At 50.9% G+C, this 19,780-nt stretch overlaps 1 protein-coding gene across 1 annotated transcript; it reads right to left on the reverse strand.

The window, feature by feature from the left end:
- Window positions 1-884: 884 nt before the first annotated feature.
- Window positions 885-19,149, reverse strand: SENP3 (SUMO specific peptidase 3). Its single transcript, XM_049766164.1, has 11 exons — window positions 18,999-19,149; window positions 16,040-16,762; window positions 13,357-13,596; window positions 13,149-13,260; window positions 12,640-12,787; window positions 12,463-12,510; window positions 11,896-11,973; window positions 3,238-3,375; window positions 3,001-3,084; window positions 2,731-2,781; window positions 885-1,210 (listed from the first exon to the last, which is right to left on the reverse strand). Exons 2-11 carry the CDS (start codon window positions 16,749-16,751, stop codon window positions 1,100-1,102), a joined length of 1,722 nt encoding a protein of 573 aa, XP_049622121.1. The 5' UTR covers window positions 16,752-16,762; window positions 18,999-19,149; the 3' UTR covers window positions 885-1,099.
- Window positions 19,150-19,780: the final 631 nt, after the last annotated feature.

Genomic DNA, 19,780 nt, shown 5'->3' on the forward strand with positions numbered 1-19,780 from the left:
GCGCGCCGCGCCGCGCGGCCAGCCCCGCCATTGGCCGGCGCCGCCGCCCGTCCCGGCTCGGCCCCGCCCCGCCGCCCCATTGGGCGCGGAAGTGACCTCGCGGGGCCCGCCCCGGGCCTCGACGGCGGGCGGCCATCTTGCGCGCCCCGGAGGCCGCTCCACGTGCGGAGGCACCCGGCCGCGGTCACGGGGCCGCCGCCCGGCCTATCGGGGCAGAGGGGCGGGGCCTCGGCGGCCGGGCACTTCCGGGATCCTTTCTCTGCGCCGGGACTGGGCCAGATCCGCCCTTCTGGGTTCCTCTGCTGCTGCCGCTGCCCCCAAGGGTCCCATGGAGGCCCCGAGTTTTGATCGACCCTTCCACAGCCCCGGGGCCGAGAGAGTTCTGAGCCCATGGAAGGGATGGAATCTATAGGACCTACTGCTGGGTGCCTCTTCTGCCCCCAATGTCCACTCTGTCTGTCTTTAGGGTTTGCCTACCTACCTACCCGCCGTCCTCCCTCTAGCCTTCCAGGGGCTGCAAGAGAAAGCTGGAAAAGGCAGCGAGCGAGGTTCTTGCAGCTAGCAGTCTTGAATCCTGGATGGAGAAAGTCGGTCCCCCCAAATAGAAAAAAGCCTGCCTGCTTGAGGCTGTCGTCCGTCCATGCGCTCCTCGAGGTCCCGAAGGAAGGCCACGCACCGCGACTCTATCTCCAAAGGATCCTTTATTGACCAGAGCAGGGCCGTGGCGTTTTGATATATATTTATATAAAAAAAAGTCTCGAGGTCCGGCAGGCAGCGACCCCTGTGTCCACCCACCACCCCCGGTCGGCGCTCCTGCCCGCCTCGCCTCGAATGCACGCTCGCACGCAGGAGTTGCAAGGCCGGGGAGCAAGGGGCTGCTCTCCGTCGCACCCCGAGTGGACGTTAGAAATCAATCCTTTCCAAGGGAAAAAAATACAGAAAACGATTTTAACATTTAAATATGAAAAAACAAACAAATAAAAGGGGGGACCGGGCGGGGAGAGACCAAGGAGGGGAGGAACTGGAGTTTCTCGGAGGAACGGGAGTTTCCCACGCCCCTCTGCCCACGAACGGGGGGCTGGAGGCCGGGACTCGAGGCTCACACAGTGAGTTTGCAGTGACACAGCTCCTTGTAGATCTGTCGCCGAAGTTTGGGCATGTCCTGCTGCGTGAAGCTGAACGGCTGCGACAGGGCCAGGTGCTTGCAGTACTGGCGAACAAAGAGGCCGTGAGAAAGAACCCCCTTGAACACCCCACCGCCACCGATGAGGACCTCTGCTACTGATTTCACTCGGTACATCGCGCCACACCCCGCCATGGGTCTCAGTCCTGGCTCTGCACTCTGGGATCCAATTCAGGTCAGCTACATACAAGGTCACTGTACTGCTGCTCCAGTCTCCTATCTTAGTCCATTTTTAGAGAATATCCCTATTTCACAATCACTGGGTATCAAAAACCCCTTGGCCTGGGCTCCCCCAAAAAGTCTAACTGTGGGAGACAAGAGAGATCATACAGGGAATTAGGTGCTTGCTTTGCCTGTGGCTGATCCCAGTCTGATGACCAGCACTACATACGGCTTTCCTGAACATCACTAGGAATAAGAAGCCGTGAGCACTGCTGGATGGGCACCCTGGCACCCTATTGTGTATGTAAATATTTTGGGGGATTACTATGTTGCTCACCCTAATCTGATTAGGTGATTGTGCCCTACCCTAGGGTGTGACCTGGCATTCTGCCCCCACCCTAGGGTAGGACCTGATTCTGCTTCCACCATTGGGTGGGACCTGACTCTGGACTATAAGAGCAAGGGTCTGTGGAAGGCGAGAGGCTTTTTGCTGGCTGGAACTGAATCGGAGTCTTTGGACTTCAGTTTTGTCCATCCGAATAAAGCAAATATTTCCACGAGCCTGATTGTCTGCGAGCTGTTTACCCGCCGTTTCACCTCAGAACCGTGGGCTAGACAGGGTGGCAGACACGTGCTCCGAGCTGGAAGAAAAGGGCCTCATTCTCCATCCCTCCATCAGTCAACCTCTTCAGGGGCTGTCCTGCTACAGCACCCCACCCCCAAAAAATAACAGAGATTATAGATTCAGTGTTCTGGGGCCAAAGCAACCATACAACAAGGAGGGCACTTGTCTTGCATATGGCCAATAGGGTACAATCCCTGGTGTCCCATATGGTCCCCCAAGTAGGAGTTGCTGAGCACAGAGCCAGGAGAAACCCCTGAGCATCACCAGGTTTGGCCCACAAACACATAAAAGTGTTCTTCCTTTATACAAAAAGTATCTAGGCTTAAAAGGGAGAATTTTTTTTTTTTTGGTTTTTGGGCCACACCTGGTGGTGCTCAGGGGTTACTCCTGGCTGTCTGCTCAGAAATGGCTCCTGGCAGGCACGGGGGACCATATGGGACACTGGGATTCGAACCAACCACCTTTGGTCCTGGATCTGCTGCCTGCAAGGCAAACGCCGCTGTGCTATCTCTCTGGGCCCAAAAGGGATAAATATTTTAGGTGGGGGTTTGAAGGAAGCCAGTCACCACAGATCAGAGATGTAGTGCCATCAGAGATGTAGTGCTGTATGTAGTATGGTGAAGACAGGCCCTCTGAAACTGGGATTTCTATGTTCTAACACAAAAGTTACTGCTTGCTATTCTATCGGTTGTGAACCAAATAAAGGAGGGACACAGGACTCCCGTCTCCCTCCTAACTAACCCCAGTGACATCTGCTTACCTGCAAGACAAAGGCGCCACAGTCACTGTCATTATTCTGCCGGGCAACATTCTAGAGAACCAGAAAAAAAAAAGGTCCTTCATCAGGACTCTCCTGTGAAATGTGGCTTTCTAGCACTCCCACTCCCCACCCTTCACCTTCCCTTTGAAATGCCACCGTTTAAATTATTTCACATTAAAAAAAATTCGCTTGTAGTACTGCCAGCGCCGCCTCACACATGCGAAACATGCACTCTACCACCGGGTTAAGTCCCTGGTCCTGGAAACTCACCATCTTAAAGTAACCTTTCCAGCCCTGATGGAAATCCAGCCGATTTTTCTTCACTGCCTCAGCCTGCAGATACTTGGCAATATGCTGTATCGGGGGAAAGAGAGGAAGCGGTGCCTATGTTTGCCAACTGATCCCAAGATGCCACCCCAGAATGCTCTTCCTAGACTTCTGCCTGGAATACCTTGACACGGGATCCCCTCCCCACATTCTGCTCTTTTTCCTTTTTCCCTCTCAAACCTTAGGGCAACGGCGGTTTAGGGTACGCTGCGAGTCAAAATAGGTGATGGTTCGTCTCCTCACATCAACAGAAATGAGGGACCAATGCACCTCCAGGTGGATGGGGATGAGCAGCAGCTCCTTATTGAAGATGTCCACCTAGGAAGCAGTGCCAGAGGTCAGATAAGAACACAGTTCAGAGGGGCAAGAGGCAGCAAGGATGCAAGTGGGAGAATAAAAGAAAGGGAAGGTGGGGCCGGGCGGTGGCGCTAAAGGTAAGGTGCCTGCCTTGCCTGCGCTAGCCTTGGACGGACCACGGTTCGATCCCCCGGTGTCCCATATGGTCCCCCAAGCCAGGAGCAACTTCTGAGCACATAGCCAGGAGTAACCCCTGAGCGTTACCGGGTGTGGCCCAAAAACCAAAAAAAAAAAAAAAAAAAAAAAGGGAAATAAGACGGGATGGACAGGCGCTGGAGTGATAGCACAGCAGGTAAGGTGTTTGCCATGTACACAGCCAACCCAGTTTGATCCCCGCATTCCAGAGGCCCTAAGTCTGCCAGGAGCAATTTCTGAGCAGAGAGCCAAGAGTAACCCAAGTGTTGCAGGGTGTGGCGCCAAAACAAACAAACAAACAAACAAAAAGGGAAGGACAAAGATGGTGGTGTCACAACAAATACTCCAGAGGTCATGACTCCATAAATATCATAGTATTTATTTTATACAAAATATACTTATTTTATGTATAAAGTCTTTATTTTGTTTTGTTGGGGGGGGGGGCCATACCCGACAGCACTCATGTTACTCCTGGCTCTGCACTCAGAAATTGGTCCTGGCAGGCTCAGGACCATATGTGATACCAGGGATCGAACCTGGGTTGGCAGCATGGAAGACAAACACCTTACCCACATGTGCTATTGTTCTGGCCCCTAAAGTCTTTGGTTTTTGTTTTTGGGTCATACCCAGCAGAGCTCAGGGGTTACTTCTAACTCTCCGCTCAGAAATCGCTCCTGGCAGGCTCACAGGACCATATGGGATGCCGGGATTTGAACCACCGACCTTCTGCATGCAAGGCAAATGCTTTACCTCCATGCTATCTGTCCACCCCCCCCATAGTCTTTTTTTTTAAATAAATAAAATAATTTAGCAGGATTCTGAAGCCAGACTGCCACAGCTCACATGCAGCTCTACTATATATTTGCTCAATCGTGGGCAACCCAGACAAAACCCTAACCTTCATTCCTGAGATGATGAGAAGAAAGTTCCTGCCTTTCATTAATTATGAGAAATTAAACTAGTTCATAACCTCAAAACAAATCAATACATGGCCTTCAGTAAATCCTCAATCCATTAATGATTGTTGAATCACAAGAGAAAGTCTTGTTCAACTTAATGAGGTAACTATGGCTTGGGAAAATAATTTGCCCAAGGTCATAAAAGAAAAACTGGCAAATGGGACCCAGACGTACTGCACCCAGCCAACCGAGGACAGATGGTTCAACTCCCCCAGGCCTGCCAGGAGCGATTTCTGAGCACAGAGCCAGGATGAACCCCTGAGCACTCCCGGGTATGACCCCCAAAAATAAAATCAAATTAAAAAAGAAAAACTGGCAAAGCTTGATTTTAAGCACAAGTTTACAAAACTAGGGAAATAGCTTGAGGGTTCGAGAGAATTCAGGAGGCCCAAGCGCAATCTAGGCACCATATGATACCCCCGCCACAGGGCTGGGAAGATCCCTTAGGGCCAGAGAGAAAGCAGGGAGGTAGGGCATTTGCCTTGCATGCATCCCATAGGGTCCACCGAGCCTGCCAGGAGTGATTTCTGAGCGTAGAGCCAGGAGTAATCCCTGAGCACAAAAGGGTGTGATATCCCCCACCCCCCAAAAAAAATACTTCCAGGTGTGGTTCCTAAACCAAAATAATACAGGTTTATAGCAACCCAAGATCTTTCCCTCCCCTAAATCTTTCAGCCACACCTGATGGAGCTTGGGGGTAGTGCCAAAAATTGATTTGTTTTGTTTTTGTTTGTTTGTTTGTTTTTGGCCCACACCTGGTGCCGCTCAGGGGTTATTCCTGGCTATGTGCTCAGAAATCGCTCCTGGCTTTGGGGGGACCATATGGGACGCCAGGGATCGAACCCAGGTCCGTCCTGGGTCAGCCACATGCAAGGCAAATGACCTACCACTGTGTTATCACTCTGGCCCCTGTCTTCTGGTTTGTGGGGTTTTTTTGGTTTTGTTTTGTTTTCTTTTTGGGTCACACCCAGAGGCACTTAAGGGGTTACACTTGGCTCTGTACTCAGAAGTCTGCCCTGGCAGGCTCTGGGAATCAAACCAGGTTCATTCCAAGTTGGTCGCGTGCAAGGCAAATGCCCTACTGCTGTGTTATCGCTCGGACCCCAGATGGTGCCAAAAACTGAACCCAAGCCTTACCCCCAAAAACACATGAGCTCCAGCCCACTCTGAACTATCTCCCCAAACACCAATTTCTTTTCACTGGATGTGATTCGCATGCAAACCATACACGCCCCAGTCCTCCGTGTTATCTCCTCAGCTAGAAGGCCAAGCTCTTTTCACTGCATGTGACCTTGCTTCTACTAGGAAAAGTAGCAAGGTTGCCTGGTTCTTCAGTGTTAAGCTCTTGAACCTGAAAATTTAACGAGTTTAAAATTTAACAAAATTAAAACTTGGGCCCAGAGAGATAGCATAGCTGTGTTTGCCTTGCAGGCAGCAGATCCAGGACCAAAGGTGGTTGGTTCGAATCCCGGTATCCTATATGGTCCCCTGTGCCTGCCAGGAGCTATTTCTGAGCAGACAGCCAGGAATAACCCCTGAGCACCGCTGGGTGTGGCCAAACCCCCCCCCCTAAAAAAAAAGAAAAGAAAAAAGAAAACTTAACAAATTAGAGTCAATGGTCCTACTGAATTGTAAATATTTCCTAATTTTCAACTTAAAGGATAAGAAACTAAACTAGTTGAAAAAAGAAAGAACTGGGCCCAGAGAGATAGCCAGGAGTAACCCCTGAGCAATGCCGGGTGTGGCCCAAAAACCAAAAGAAAAAAAAAAAGAAAAAAGAAAGAACTGTCTGGAATCCTGCTACGGAATGGAAAGCTTCCTGTTCTTAAAATCTTCTTTGAATTTGGAAGGAAAAAGAAAAAACTTTATTACAATGTACCTTACACCCTGAATATTGATATAATGACCTGGCATAGGCCTCAGTTGAATGGGCATTCTCCATTCACGCTGGAACCAGGCAAGCTATCTACGAAACATCCAAGGTCTTTTATAGCAACAGTTGGAAGCAGTCCTCTACCAGGAAAGACACTACCAAGGGTGTGACATCGACCTCCTAATAAGACACTTCCGTTTACACTGAGAAGACGTGACAACAACAATGACCTGCGAGAAGACATGACAACAACGATGACCTGCTCTACAGGACATGGTTCTCTCTATTGCCCCTTAAGTGTGAGGTGAAACGAGAGGATGCTCTGCACCATCCTGACTGCAATATGGGATATGCAGACTCCAGGATCTTTAATACAGAAGAATGATACCAACAACAGAGACTATGTGAGGAATGGAGGTGTATTGCCACTACAGACTATGACTTGAATTGGACAAACTAGTTTGCCTGGAGCCTAGAGTCAGTCCTGTGCCAGGAAACTTCAGGGGTAGGGTCTCCATGTATTTAGACCATAATTTGTCTTTCCATGTCCCTTATGTTTTGGTGGGCCTATGCAAACAAATGCCACTTTAATATCGTTTTTTACTATGTTCTCTTGACTCCAATCCTTAAGAAAAACAACCCATTAAAACTTTTGAGGTTAACTTAAACTAGTAAGCATGTGCATGGAACTAGATAAATGTACTTTGCCCTCAATGTTTAAAGAGTTACTTAAGTCTAATATCTTTAGATTATATGGTGTGCTGCTAAGAAACAATATGTACTACAACTGGGGATTTGAGGGACAAAGTAATTGTATTGTACATGGGTTCAGTTTTGTTTTTCTTAATGTTCTTTGGCTGAAAGTTCAAGGCTGGGATATCATCGATGGAACTACTGAGAATCCTGTTTGTGGGTGATTGGGCTTCCACTGTAACTTTACCCTGTCCTCTTTCTTTGCATCTTTGTTGTCATAATTAAAATAATAAAAAAAATAATTAATAAAAAAAATAAATAAATAAAAAAAAATCAAAAAAAAAAGAAAAAAAAAAAAAAAAAAAAATAAAAAACTTTGATCTCATCAAACCCATTTTTGCCCTATTTTTCCTTCCCAATTATTTTCTCCAATAAGATAAATAAAAAACATCACGTCAAGATGACACACAGGTTTGGAATGTAAGCTTTGTATGCAGGAAGCCCAGACTTAATTAGTAGTAGTGCATATTCCCCAAGAACCTCCTGAAGTGACTTCCCCAAAACACTAGACTCAAAGTAGCTTGAACACCCTAAGATATTGGCACCCAAACCAAAACAAAACCTCAATTCCTAAGTTCTGATCTTTTTCTCATTCATAGAAAGCTCTAATGACTGTTTTGTTTTGGGGCCACACCCAGGCAGCACTCAGGGCTCAGCCCTGTCAAGCTAGAGGTACCATACAGAGTACTGGGGAACAAACCGACTGGCCACACATAAGGTAAGCACCCTACCTGCTAATACCAAAGCTTCAACCCCAGAAAGTCCTAATCATTTTATTCTAAGTAAACTGAAAAACCAGGGGCCAGAGAGATAGCACAGCGGTGTTTGCCTTTGCAAGCAACCGATCCAGGACCTAAGGTGGTTGGTTCGAATCCCGGTATCCCATATGGTCCTCCATGCCTGCCAGGAGCTATTTCTGAGCAGATAGCCAGGAGTAACCCCTGAGCAACGCCGGGTGTGACCCAAAAATAACCAAAAACAAAAACAAAGCAGTAATGCGGGCCAAAGAGATAGCATGGAGGTAAGGCATTTGCCTTACATGTAGAAGGACACTGGTTCGGGGCCGGGCGGTGGCGCTGGAGGTAAGGTGCCTGCCTTGCCTGCGCTAGCCTAGGACGGACCGTGGTTCGATCCCCCGGCGCCCCATATGGTCCCCCAAGAAGCCAGGAGCAACTTCTGAGCGCATAGCCAGGAGTAACCCCTGAGTGTCACAGGGTGTGGCCCAAAAACCAAAAAAAAAAGAAGGACAGTGGTTCGAATCCCGCATCCCATATGGTCCCCCGAGCCTGCCAGGAGAGATTTCTGAGCGGAGATCCAGGAGTAACTCCTGAGCGCTGCCGGGTGTGACCCAGAAACCAAAAACAAAACAAAACAAAAAAAAAAAAACACCTGCAAAACCATGGGGCCAGAGAGATAGCACAGTGGTAGGGCATTTGCCTTGCAAGCAGCCGACCCAGGATAAATGGTGGTTTGAATCCTGACATCCCATATGGTGCCTGCCAGAAGTGATATCTGAGCAGAGAGCCAAGAGTAACCCCTAAGCGCTGCCAGGTATCCAGGTATAGCCCAAAAAAAACAAAAAACAAAACCACCCTGCAAAACTTGGGGCCAGAGCACCAGCGCAGGCATTATGGCATTTGCCTAGCAGGCACTAACCCAAGACAGACAGTGGTTCAATCCTCTGGTATCTCCTATGGTCCCCCAAGCCAGGGGCGATTTCTTAGCGCATAGCCAGAAGTAACCCCTGAGGATCATCGGGTGTGGCCCCCCAAAACCAAACCAAAATAAAACAAAACTCTGCAAAACTTATCCTAGATAAGACTGCTTCTATTTCTATCTTTATATTGAGATCTAAGTTTCGGGGGCTGGAGAGATAGCATGGAGGTAAGGTGCTTGCCTTGCATGCTTGCATGCAGAAGAATGGTGGTTCGAACAACAACAAAAAAAAACCCGGAGAGATAGCACAGCGGCTGATCCAGGACCTAAGGTGGTTGGTTTGAATCCCGGTGTCCCATATGGTCCCCCGAGCCTGCCAGGAGCGATTTCTGAGCAGACAGCCAGGAGTAACCCCTGAGCGCCGCCAGGTGTGGCCCAAAAACCAAAAAAAAAAAAAAGAATGCTGGTTCGAATTCCAGCATCCCATATGGTCCCCTGTGCCTGCCAGGGGCGATTTCTGAGCCTAGAGCTAGGATTGACCCCTGAGCACTGCTGGGTGTGACCCAAAAACAAACAAACAACAACAAAAAAAAGATTTAAGTTTCCGGGGTGGATAGATAGCATGAAGAAAGGGTGTTTGCCTTGCAGGCAGAAGGACAGTGGTTCGAATCCTGACATCCCATAGGGACTCCCAAGCCTGCCAGGACTGACTTCTGAGCATAGAACCAGGAGTAACACCTGAGCACTGCCGGGTGTGACCCCCAAAAGAAACAAAACAAACAAAAACCCAAGTTTCTTCCGCTGTTTCCCTCTTGGTTTTTAGGACACACTTCAGTGTTAAAGACTACTCCTGAGTCAGTCCTCATAATACATGGGGGGGACCCATGCAGTTGTTGAGGTCTCTGGCCCAGAGCCAAGATTCTTATCTAAACTTCTATGCCACAGCAGGAGAAACAGTACCAGCAGTACCTTATCTTGCACACAGCTGACCCGAATTTGATCCCCGATATCCCATATGGACCCCTTAACACCACCAGTTTTTCCTGAGTACAGAGCCAGGAATACCAGGAATAACCCCTAAGCATTGCCTGGTATGGCCCCAAACCAAAAACAAACCAAAAACAGCTTCCATGCTGCTATTCTTTCAACTCATTGAAATATGATGTTTAAGACATGAAACACTTTGCAACTTGCTTAGAAAGCAACACCTTCTTCGTATACAGAGAGTAATATTGACTTCCCTAGGCTACCCTTATGTCTCCTTATGTCTTGGATAATCTGACCAACGGAAATTATTTTGAACCACTTCTCTGTGCTCAATCATTATTCTCTTTTTTTTTTTTTTTTTTTTTTGGTTTTTGGCCCACACCCGGTGGTGCTCAGGGGTTACTCAGAAATAGCTCCTGGCAGGCACGGGGGACCATATGGGACACCGGGATTTGAACCAACCACCTTTGGTCCTGGATCGGCTGCTTGCAAGGCAAACGCTGCTGTGCTATCTCTCCGGGCCCTCATTCATTATTCTCACTGACCAAATAGCCACCAAGTTGGTCCTCTGTTGCTCAAACATGTTGTTTTCTCCTTCATGTCCCAAGTCCTTCTGCCTAGAAAATTATTTCCTAGATCTGCAAATACCTGGCTCCTCACCATTCATGTCTCAGCAAAAGATCTTCCCAGGCCACCCAGTCTAAAATACTCCTCCCCATTTGTTTTCTCTTGTTCACAGCACTCAGCACAAACTAGTATTTGACTTGTTTATTATTCTTTTATTGTCCCTCTGTAAATTTTCTTAATTTAATACTGTATCCTCAAGTTTGGTTAGAGAGGAGAGATTAAGGTGTTTGCCTTGCATGGGGCCCACCCCAGCCTGACTCCTGACACCATCCAAGTGACCCCTGAGTACCATGAGGCAATCCCCTGCCCCCCAACCCACTTGAAAAGCCTGAGTTAAAGGCAAAAATGATTACAATGGGCCTGGAGAGATAGCACAGCGAAGTTTGCCTTGCAAGCAGCCGATGCAGGACCAAAGGTGGTTGGTTCGAATCCCCGTGTCCCATATGGTCCCCCGTGCCTGCCAGGAGCTATTTCTGAGCAGACAGCCAGGAGTAACCCCTGAGCACCGCCGGGTGTGACCCAAAAACCAAAAAAACAAAAAACAAAAAACAAAACAAAACAAAACAAAAACAAAACAAAAAAAAATGATTACAATGAAGTATTTGTTTCTGGGCCACACTGGGTGGTACTTATGGGTTACTCCTGAATCTACATTTTAGAATCATTCCTGGCAGTCTCAGGGTGCTGGTTATCGAACCCAAGTCAGCTGCATGCGATTCAAGTTCCCTACCTGCTGTACTACCTCTCCAGCTCAATAATCAAGAATCTGTTAAAAACATTATCCATTAGCACAGCGGTGTTTGCCTTGCAAGCAGCCGATCCAGGACCAAAGGTGGTTGGTTCGAATCCTGGTGTCCCATATGGTACACCCCCATGCCTGCCAGGAGCTATTTCTGAGCAGACAGCCAGGAGTAACCTTTGAGCAACGCCGGGTGTGGCCCAAAAAACAAAACAAAAAAAAAACATTATCCATGGAGCCCGCGAGGTGGCGCTAGAGGTAAGGTGTCTGCCTTGCAAGCGCTAGCCAAGGAAGGACCGAAGTTGATCCCCCTCGTTCCCCGGCATCCCACATGGTCCCCCCAAGCCAGGGACAATTTCTGAGTGCTTAGCCAGGAGTAACCCCTGAGCATCAAACAGGTGTGGCCCAAAAAAACAAACAAAAAAAAGTATCCATATGGGGCCGGAGTGATAAGGCATCTGCCTTGCTGGCGCTAGCCTAGGACGGACCGCAGTTCAATCCCCCAGCGTCCCATATGGTCCCCAAGCCAGGAATGATTTCTGAGTACATAGCCTGGAGTAATCCCTGAGTGTCACCGGGTGTGGCCCAAAAAACAAAACAACAGCAACAACAAAAATAGCATCCATAGTGTTTATAATAAAACTTTGCACATAGACGTAACTAAATATCTGAACATTTGAAAAAAGCTTATAGAAAACAACTTGAATACTTTATGAGGATATCACACAAACACACGTGAATTCATAACTCACATTTTTGGTCCACCTTTTCACCCCATCATAACCCTTGGTACGAAGTTTATCATAGAAGAAACTGTTGAAGAAATGCACCTGTACCAATGACACAGAAGAGCTGGATGGAATTAAAAGGTAACGGGCCTTCCTGCTATGTCTCTCCTATACCCAGCAAACTCCATTTCATTCATTCTATTTCTAAAAATGGTTCTCAATAACCCCCACATCCAGTTCAATGAGGAAAAAACAAATTTCTTTAACCTTATACCATTCCACCATGATCTGTGGGGTTAGCCATAAGAGAAAAGCATCAAACACTGGGGAAGGGAACAACAATCCATACTCAGGACCCAAAGCATACATTCTCTTCTCTTCCCCCAATGAAGGATCTCATGGCCAGACACAGTACAGTAGGTCAGGTGTTTATCTTGCAAGCAGCTAACCTCTGTTCAACCCCTGGCATCTCCTAGGTCCCCTAACCTGCCAGGTTGACTCGTAAGCTCAGAGGCAGGAGAAAAGCCTCAACACTGCTGTGCGGCCCCGAAACAACAAAAAGACACTGTAAAACGGAAGAGACAGGTCTACCTTTTCAGGAACTGTGTCCATAACCAGGTCCCCATACATGTTCATCACCTGGAGAAAAGACGGGAGACAACTTGCCATGGAGGGTGCAGCATGGGTAGAGGGCTCCCCCATGCAGAGGGCCCCAGACACCCTGCTCCCTGAATCCCCTTCTGGGCCTCTTTCTCTTCCCTTTCTCACCTGGTCATTGAGCCAGTTCTGTCCATACAAGGTCCCCAAGTCATCCATCGTCAGCACGTGTCGCTTGTAGGCCACTCGGAAGCCCCTCACCATGGCATTGCCTGGCATCCGCTGGTAGGACTGGATTAACTGCAGCACCAGGCCTTTCCTGAGTAGAACCAAGGGTGGAATGATACAGAATGCAAGGGGTCTGGGGCACAAGAAGCATCGACGACTGCCTGAATCTGTCTGGACTGACACTCTTTGCATGTGTTTTGTGATGACTCGCTAGTCTCAGAAAAGAGACACGAATTCTGAGGCACACACAGCATCTCAGGATGCCAGGTGGAGATTCAACCCGTCGATTTATGAAGTGTTGGCACCTGATCTGCAGACTCCTGAGGCCCTTCAGTTCTAGTTTGCTCCTTCTACCCAACCACATCCCTAGGGGAGGCAAAGGGAACAGCACTCTCCCATCTCACCTGCCCCAGCCCAGCCCTCTTGGAAAGGGCAGCTCTTTGATGTCTCACCTAGAAGGTGTCGAAAACTCCTGCTGGAAAATGTCCTCCAATTTCTCTACGATTTCATCAGTGCTGAGGGGGATAAGGCTGCCATAAGTTTGAAGGAATTCATCCAAGATGCCTAAGTGGAAGAGGGAGGTAAAGAAGAGTTAGGCGAGGCCTCTCTCCCTCCTGGTCAGGGAGTTTGCTGAAAAAGACTGTCTCCAGGGTTCCTTACTCTGCACACAGGTCACATGCTCCGTCTGTAGGGGGCTGTGCTGTCCAGCTTTCTCCTCAGGCTGCTCGGCCTCTTCTGCAGCGCCCAAATCTGAGCCCTGAAAAAGCTCTTGGGCAACATGGTCCCCGATGCTACACACATTGCTGATGAGAATGCTGGCATCTGGGGGTGCCATATTGCACTCCCCTTCTGGCCCAGGTGGTCCCCCAAAGCCATTAGGCAGCGTACAGGAGAGGAGGCCTAAAAATGAGGAAAACCGTATGAGAATAAGAAATTTATTCTGGGGCCGGTGAGGTGGCGCTAGAGGTAAGGTGTGTCTGCCTTGCAAGTGCTAGCCAAGGAAAGATCTCGACCGCAAGCAATTCGATCCCCGGCGTCCCATATGGTCCCCCAAGCCAGGGGCGATTTCTGAACGCTTAGCCAGGAGTAACCCCTGAGCATCAAATGGGTGTGGCCTGAAAAACCAAAAAAAAAATAAAAGAAATTTATTCTACGAAAGTATAACAAAAGGATCAGATGATGCACACAAATTTTAAAACTACAAGATGAACTGAAGCACAGCCTACCAACATAAGACATTTTTTGGGAGGGGGGTGTCACACCTGCAGCACTCAGGGGTTACTCCTGGCTCTACACTCAGAAATCGCTCTTGGCGGGGCCGGTGAGGTGGTGCTAGAGGTAAGGTGTCTGCCTTGCAAGCACTAGCCAAGGAAAGACAGTGGTTCAATCCCCCGGCGTCCCATATGGCCCCCCCAAGCCAGGGGCAATTTCTGAGCACTTAGCCAGGAGTAACCCCTGAGCATCAAATGGCTGTGGCTCAAAAAAAAAAAAAAAAAAAAGAGAAATCGCTCCTGGCAGGCTCGGGGGACCACATGGGATGCCAGGATTCAAACCACCATCTGTCCTAGTCAGTCACGTGCAAGGCAAACGCCCTACTGCTGTGCTATCTCTCCTGCCACTAACATAAACTTTAAAAATTTGTTTTGGGTCCACACTTGGCTTACTCTCAGCTCAGTGCTCAGAGGTCACTCCTGGTAGAGGCCTAGAGGATTTATATGTGGTGCCAGGGATCAAACCTGGGTCTGCTGCATGCAAGGCAAGCATTGTACCCACTGTACCCACTATCTCGCCATCCCCTCTGTCCATATAAACTCAAAGGAATAGAGCCCAGGGGCCGGAGTGATAGCACAGCTGATAGCACAGTGGTAGAGCATTTGCCTTGGCATGCTGCCGACCTGGGACGGACCAGTTTCAATCCCTGGCATCCCATATGGTCCCAAGAGCCTGTCAGGAGTGATTTCTGAGCGCAAAGGCGGGAGTTACCAGAGTGTCACCGGGTGTGGCCCAAAAACCAAAAAAAAGAGAGCCCAAGCTATAAGCACATGCAAAACATAAAGGAATTCAAACAAGAGAGCAAAAAAAAAATTTAGTTTGCAAAGACATCGCACTTGTCATAGTAGCCAGCAGAGAGCAATGGCTTGATAAATATATGAACAATGACCTGAAATTAGGGGCGGAGAGATAGCCTGGAGGTAAGGTCAGAAGGATGGTTGGAATCCCCGCATACCATGGTCACCTGCTAGGGGCGATTTCTGAGCATAGAGCCAGAAGTAACCTCTGAGCGCTGCGGGGTGTGACCCAAAAACCAACAAAGAAAAACCCTTAAATTAGGGGCTGGAGAGACAGTGCTGCAAGTAAAGCCCCTTGGCCCTTAGTTCCCTGAGCTCTGCCCTGTGCACAGAGCCAGAAGAAAGCCTTGACCTCCACCAGGAATGGCCCAAATGCAAACAAAGAAAAAACACCACCCACCTAAAATCAACTGGGTTTTCTTCAACATCTTGAGAATACGACAGACCCCAACATCCAGGCATCCTGTCCTACCACTTTTGAGGAGTGAAAGCTGCTGGAGGGCCATGCATAGAGCAGACAGTTTGCAAATATCTTTTTTCATTTTTTTTCTTTTTTGGTTTTTGAGCCACACTGGGTGACGCTCAGGAGTTACTCCTGGCTATGCTATGTGCTCAGACCCCTGACTTTCGGGACCATATGGGACACCAGGGATCGAACCAGGTCCATCCTGGGTCAGCCACATGCAAGGCAAACGCCCTACCACTTGTGCCACTGCTCTAGCCCAGATTTTTTTTTTTGGGGGGGGGGGCCACACCCGGTGATGCTCAGGGATTACTCCTGGCTCTGTGCTCAGAAATCGCTCCTGGCTTGGGGACCATATGGGAGGGAGGCTGGGGTCAGCCGCGTACAAGACAAACGCCCTACCGCTGCGCTATCACTCAGCCCCCAATTGCAAGTGTCTTACCCCAAGAAGCCAGAGAGATTTCTCTTTTGTTGAGAAGTATGCACAGCAGGTCTTGGGGAAATGATGCTGTGCTCAGTGAATCAAAGCCAGGGCTCCTGCAGGCACTCCAGCCTGCTGAACTATCTATCACTTTGCAAAGATTTCAAGCAGACAAGACTTGCCTTTTCTCACTACGTTTCATCCATTCAGAGGACACCCACCTGGAAAGGCGGCACCCAGGCTTTGGTTCCCCAGACCTAGTTCGGAGTGATTCTGCCCCGGCCCCTCCAAAACACTCCTTTGGCCCCTTTCTCACCTCAGCAAGAGGCTCTGATGCTCCAGGAGCTGCCCTTGAGCCCTCCCGCCTCCCTCTCTTCCTTCATGCCTTACCAGAATCAGGGTCCAGAGGAGACTTGGGGGTCCACCTTAATCCGTCTTCCTCCACCGGGGGCCCCGAGGACACTGGCGGAGACCCTCGCACCCCATCCTCAGCCATGAGAGCACCGAGCAGACCCAGCCGGGCGGGAGGTCCCCGGGGGGAGTCAAAACGACAATAGGGAGAGGGCACCTGTGTCGTCACACCCCCTTCCTGGGGAGAAAGATGGTTCTTGGGGTGTGCAAACCCTCGCCGCCGGCCTCGGTGGCGGCCCCAAAGCTTCCAGTGGAATGTCAGCGAGGTGCTTTTGGAGTACAGCAGCATCCTGAAAGCTCTCATGGCTCGCCGCCGACGCTGGGAGCAGGTTTTGCGATGAGCGGAGCGGGCCGGGCGGGACCGCTGCGAGACTCCCACATGGCTCCATCTGGGGGGCAGCCTCCACGCTGACACTTCTTCCTCATCTTCCTCCTCGTCCTCCTCCTCCTCTTCTTCCTCCTCTTCGCTGGCCGAGGCATCGAAAGAGGGCCGAGGGACAGGGAGGCGTCTGGCTGGCACTGCAGTCCCCGACCCGGGATCGGGCCCAAAACCGCCACCAGATTTGAGTCGGGGCTTCGGGGGTGGGGGCCACCGAAGATGCTCCTGCCTGGGGCTCGCATAGGTTGGGGCTATGCCAGGTCCAGGAGGCTCAGGCCCCCAAGACCCAGTCCCTTGTAGAGTCTCTTTCATCTTCCAGGAGCCTGCAAAACAAAAGATTAGGGTGGGTAAGAATCCAAACATCTTTTGGCCCAAAGTCGCCACACCACACTTTTTTGGGAAGCCCCCCTCTAGAATCAAATACAAAACTTCAAATTCTGGGCCCGGAGAGATAGCACAGTGGCGTTTTCCTTGCAAGCAGCCGATCCAGGACCAAAGGTGGTTGGTTCGAATCCCGGTGTCCCATATGGTCCCCCGTGCCTGCCAGGAGCTATTTCTGAGCAGACAGCCAGGAGTAACCCCTGAGTAACGCCGCGTGTGGCCCAAAAAAAAAAAAAAAAAAAAAAATTCAAATTCTGGGAACCAGGGAGATAGCATGGAGGTAAAAGCGTTTGCCTTGCATGCAGAAGGACAGTGGTTCGAATCCCAGCATCCCAGATGGTCTCCCATGCCAGCCAAGAGGCGACTTCTGAGCACAGAGCCAGGAGTAATCCCTGAGCATCGCCAAAAACAAAACAAAACTTCAAATTCTGGACTGATACGTGGGGTGCCCCTGTAAGATGCCCCCGTGTCTGTCTGCTATCCAGAGGCCCAGGAAAATGATGGACCGGGTGGCTTTTCTGGGAGTCCATGTCGCCCTGGAGCACCAAGCCCAAACCTGTATTTTGTTCACATGCTAAGGTAGTTGAGTCCCATATGGCATCCCATAGGGTCCCCGCCTTGAGCCTGCCAGGAGCGATTTCTGAGCCTAGAGCCAGGAGGAACCCCCTGAGCGCTGCTGGGCGTGACCCCAAAACCAAAAAAAGGGGCCAGATAGCATGAAAGTAAAGCATTTGCCTTGCATGCAGAAGGACAGTGGTTCGAATCCCATATGGCATCCCATAGGGTCCCCTCCCCCATAGAGCCTGCCAGGAGTGCTTTCTGAGCCTAGAGCCAGGAGGAACCCCCGCCCCCTGAGCGCTGCTGGGCGTGACCCCAAACCAAAAAATGGGCCCAGAGAGATAGCATGGAAGCAAGGCATTTGCCTTGCATGCAAAAGGACGGTGGTTCGAATCCCATAGGGTACCCCACACACACACATAGAGCCTGCCAGGATCGATTTCTGAGCCTAGAGCCAGGAGGAACCCCCTGAGTGCTGCTGGGTATGACCCCAAAACCAAAACCAAACAAAAAGAACCTAAAAAGATGAACAGAACTAAGTCAGCACAGACAAACAGAAACTCCAACGTGATTCATTGGCTCAAGCGGAAAGAAAAATTATTCCTGTCCATTCCTGAATGAATGGAGGACATCCTGTGGACGTGCTGTGGTAAGAGGTAAGATCTGGGCCCAGCAGGGCTTCAAGTTCCAGAAAAGCATGAGATTCTGGGCGATCCAAGTTCCAGAAAAAAGAAAGATGTGAGGAGAAACGTTGGGTGCGGACCCGAAAGGAAACCAACCCGAAGGGGGTTGCGACGAAGCTGAAGCTGGAGGGGCTGAGGTGGAGGGAAGGAAAACAATGGATCCTGAGGAACAACTCGCTGGCTCAGCTCATCCCCTGTGTGTGGGGGGGAACCCCAAAAAACACCCTGGAGCCAAGGAAAGTGGGGGTCATGGGCTCGCAGCGACCCTCAGAAGCTCCTAAATTCGGGGTGAGGCCTCGAGGCCGTGAAAGGAAGAAAGCTGGCTCGACTCAGTCCCCTGTGTGTGTGTGGGGAGGGGGTACCCCAAAAAACACCCTGGAGCCAAGTAGGGTGGGACAACCCCCAGAAGCTCCTGAATTCGGGGTGAGGCCTCGAGGCCATTAAAGGAAGAAGCTGGCTCGCCTCAGTCTCCTGTGGGTGTGTGTGGGGGTACCCCAAAAAGCACCCTGGAGCCTAGTAGAGTGGGGGGACCCCCAGATGCTCCTGAATTCGGGGTGAGGCCTCGAGGTCCTGAAAGGTAGAAGCTGGCTCGCCTCAGTCTCCTGTGGGTGTGTGGGGGTACCCCAAAAAGTACCCTGGAGCCTAGTAGAGTGGGGAGAGACCCCCAGATGCTCCTGAAAGGTAGAAGCTGGATCGCCTCAGTTCCCTGTAGGGGAGAGGGGGTACCCCCCAAAAAACCTGGAGCCTAGTAGAGTGGGGGGACCCCCAGATGCTCCTGAATTCGGGGTGAGGCCTCGAGGTCGTGGAGGGGAGAAGCTGGCTCGCCTCAGTCTCCTGCGGGTGTGGGGAGGGGGTACCCCAAAAAGCAGCCTGGAGGCGAGGCCCAGGCCGGCCACGGGCGTCTGTTCCCGTCTCGTGTCGTCCCGTCTCGTCTCACCCGGGCAGCCAGGCGGGCGTCTCGGCCTCAGGCTTCCCCGCACATCTCCTCAGCGCCGGCCCCGCCACTCCTGCGGCGCCTCCTCCTCTCCCTCACGCGGCCGCCTCAGCGCCTGCTTCCCCGCCCGCCCGCGAGCCTCCAGGCCCACCGGCGGCGGCGGCGGCGCACACGGATGACGTCCAGCGCCGCGCCGCTCGCCCCGCCCACTTTCAGGACCTGCGCTCCGGACTGCGCCTGCGCACGCACGGGCGCTACCACGCCCCGCCCACTTTCCCGAGCCGCGCGCGCGCGACTGCGCCTGCGCACGCACGCACGCACGGACGCCCGCCGAGCCAGCCCCCCCCGCTTCGTTCTTCTGCGCATGCGCGTTTGTAGAGCCGCTGCTTCTCCCTCGCTCCCGCTGCTCAGCTGCTACCTCCTATAGGGCCTCTCTGAGGAGAACTGAGGAGGCGGGGAAAGGGCCAGTTTGGATGCGGAGATGAGGCCAAAAAGTGGAGGGGAATGGGTTCTTGAGAGCATTGGTTGTCCTGCATGGCATTTAAGGGAGAAGGACTCAAGGGTGGGGAGTTTCTCCTGAGGGGAATCTTCTCAGAACCCAGAGGGTCTCAGAATGGAATGCAAGCCTTGGAATGGATGGCAAGAGTTGCACCCTACAAGGACTGCAAAAAGACTGCAAAAGGGACTGTCTATGCAGGCAGGCCCATAGCCATGAGGCCTCTCTGAGGAGACCTGAGGAAGCAGGAAAAGGGCCAGTTCTCCTGAAGAGCTGAGCCCAAGAAGTG

The sequence above is a fragment of the Suncus etruscus genome, chromosome 20, assembly GCF_024139225.1.
Source record: "Suncus etruscus isolate mSunEtr1 chromosome 20, mSunEtr1.pri.cur, whole genome shotgun sequence".
NCBI lineage: Eukaryota > Metazoa > Chordata > Mammalia > Eulipotyphla > Soricidae > Suncus > Suncus etruscus.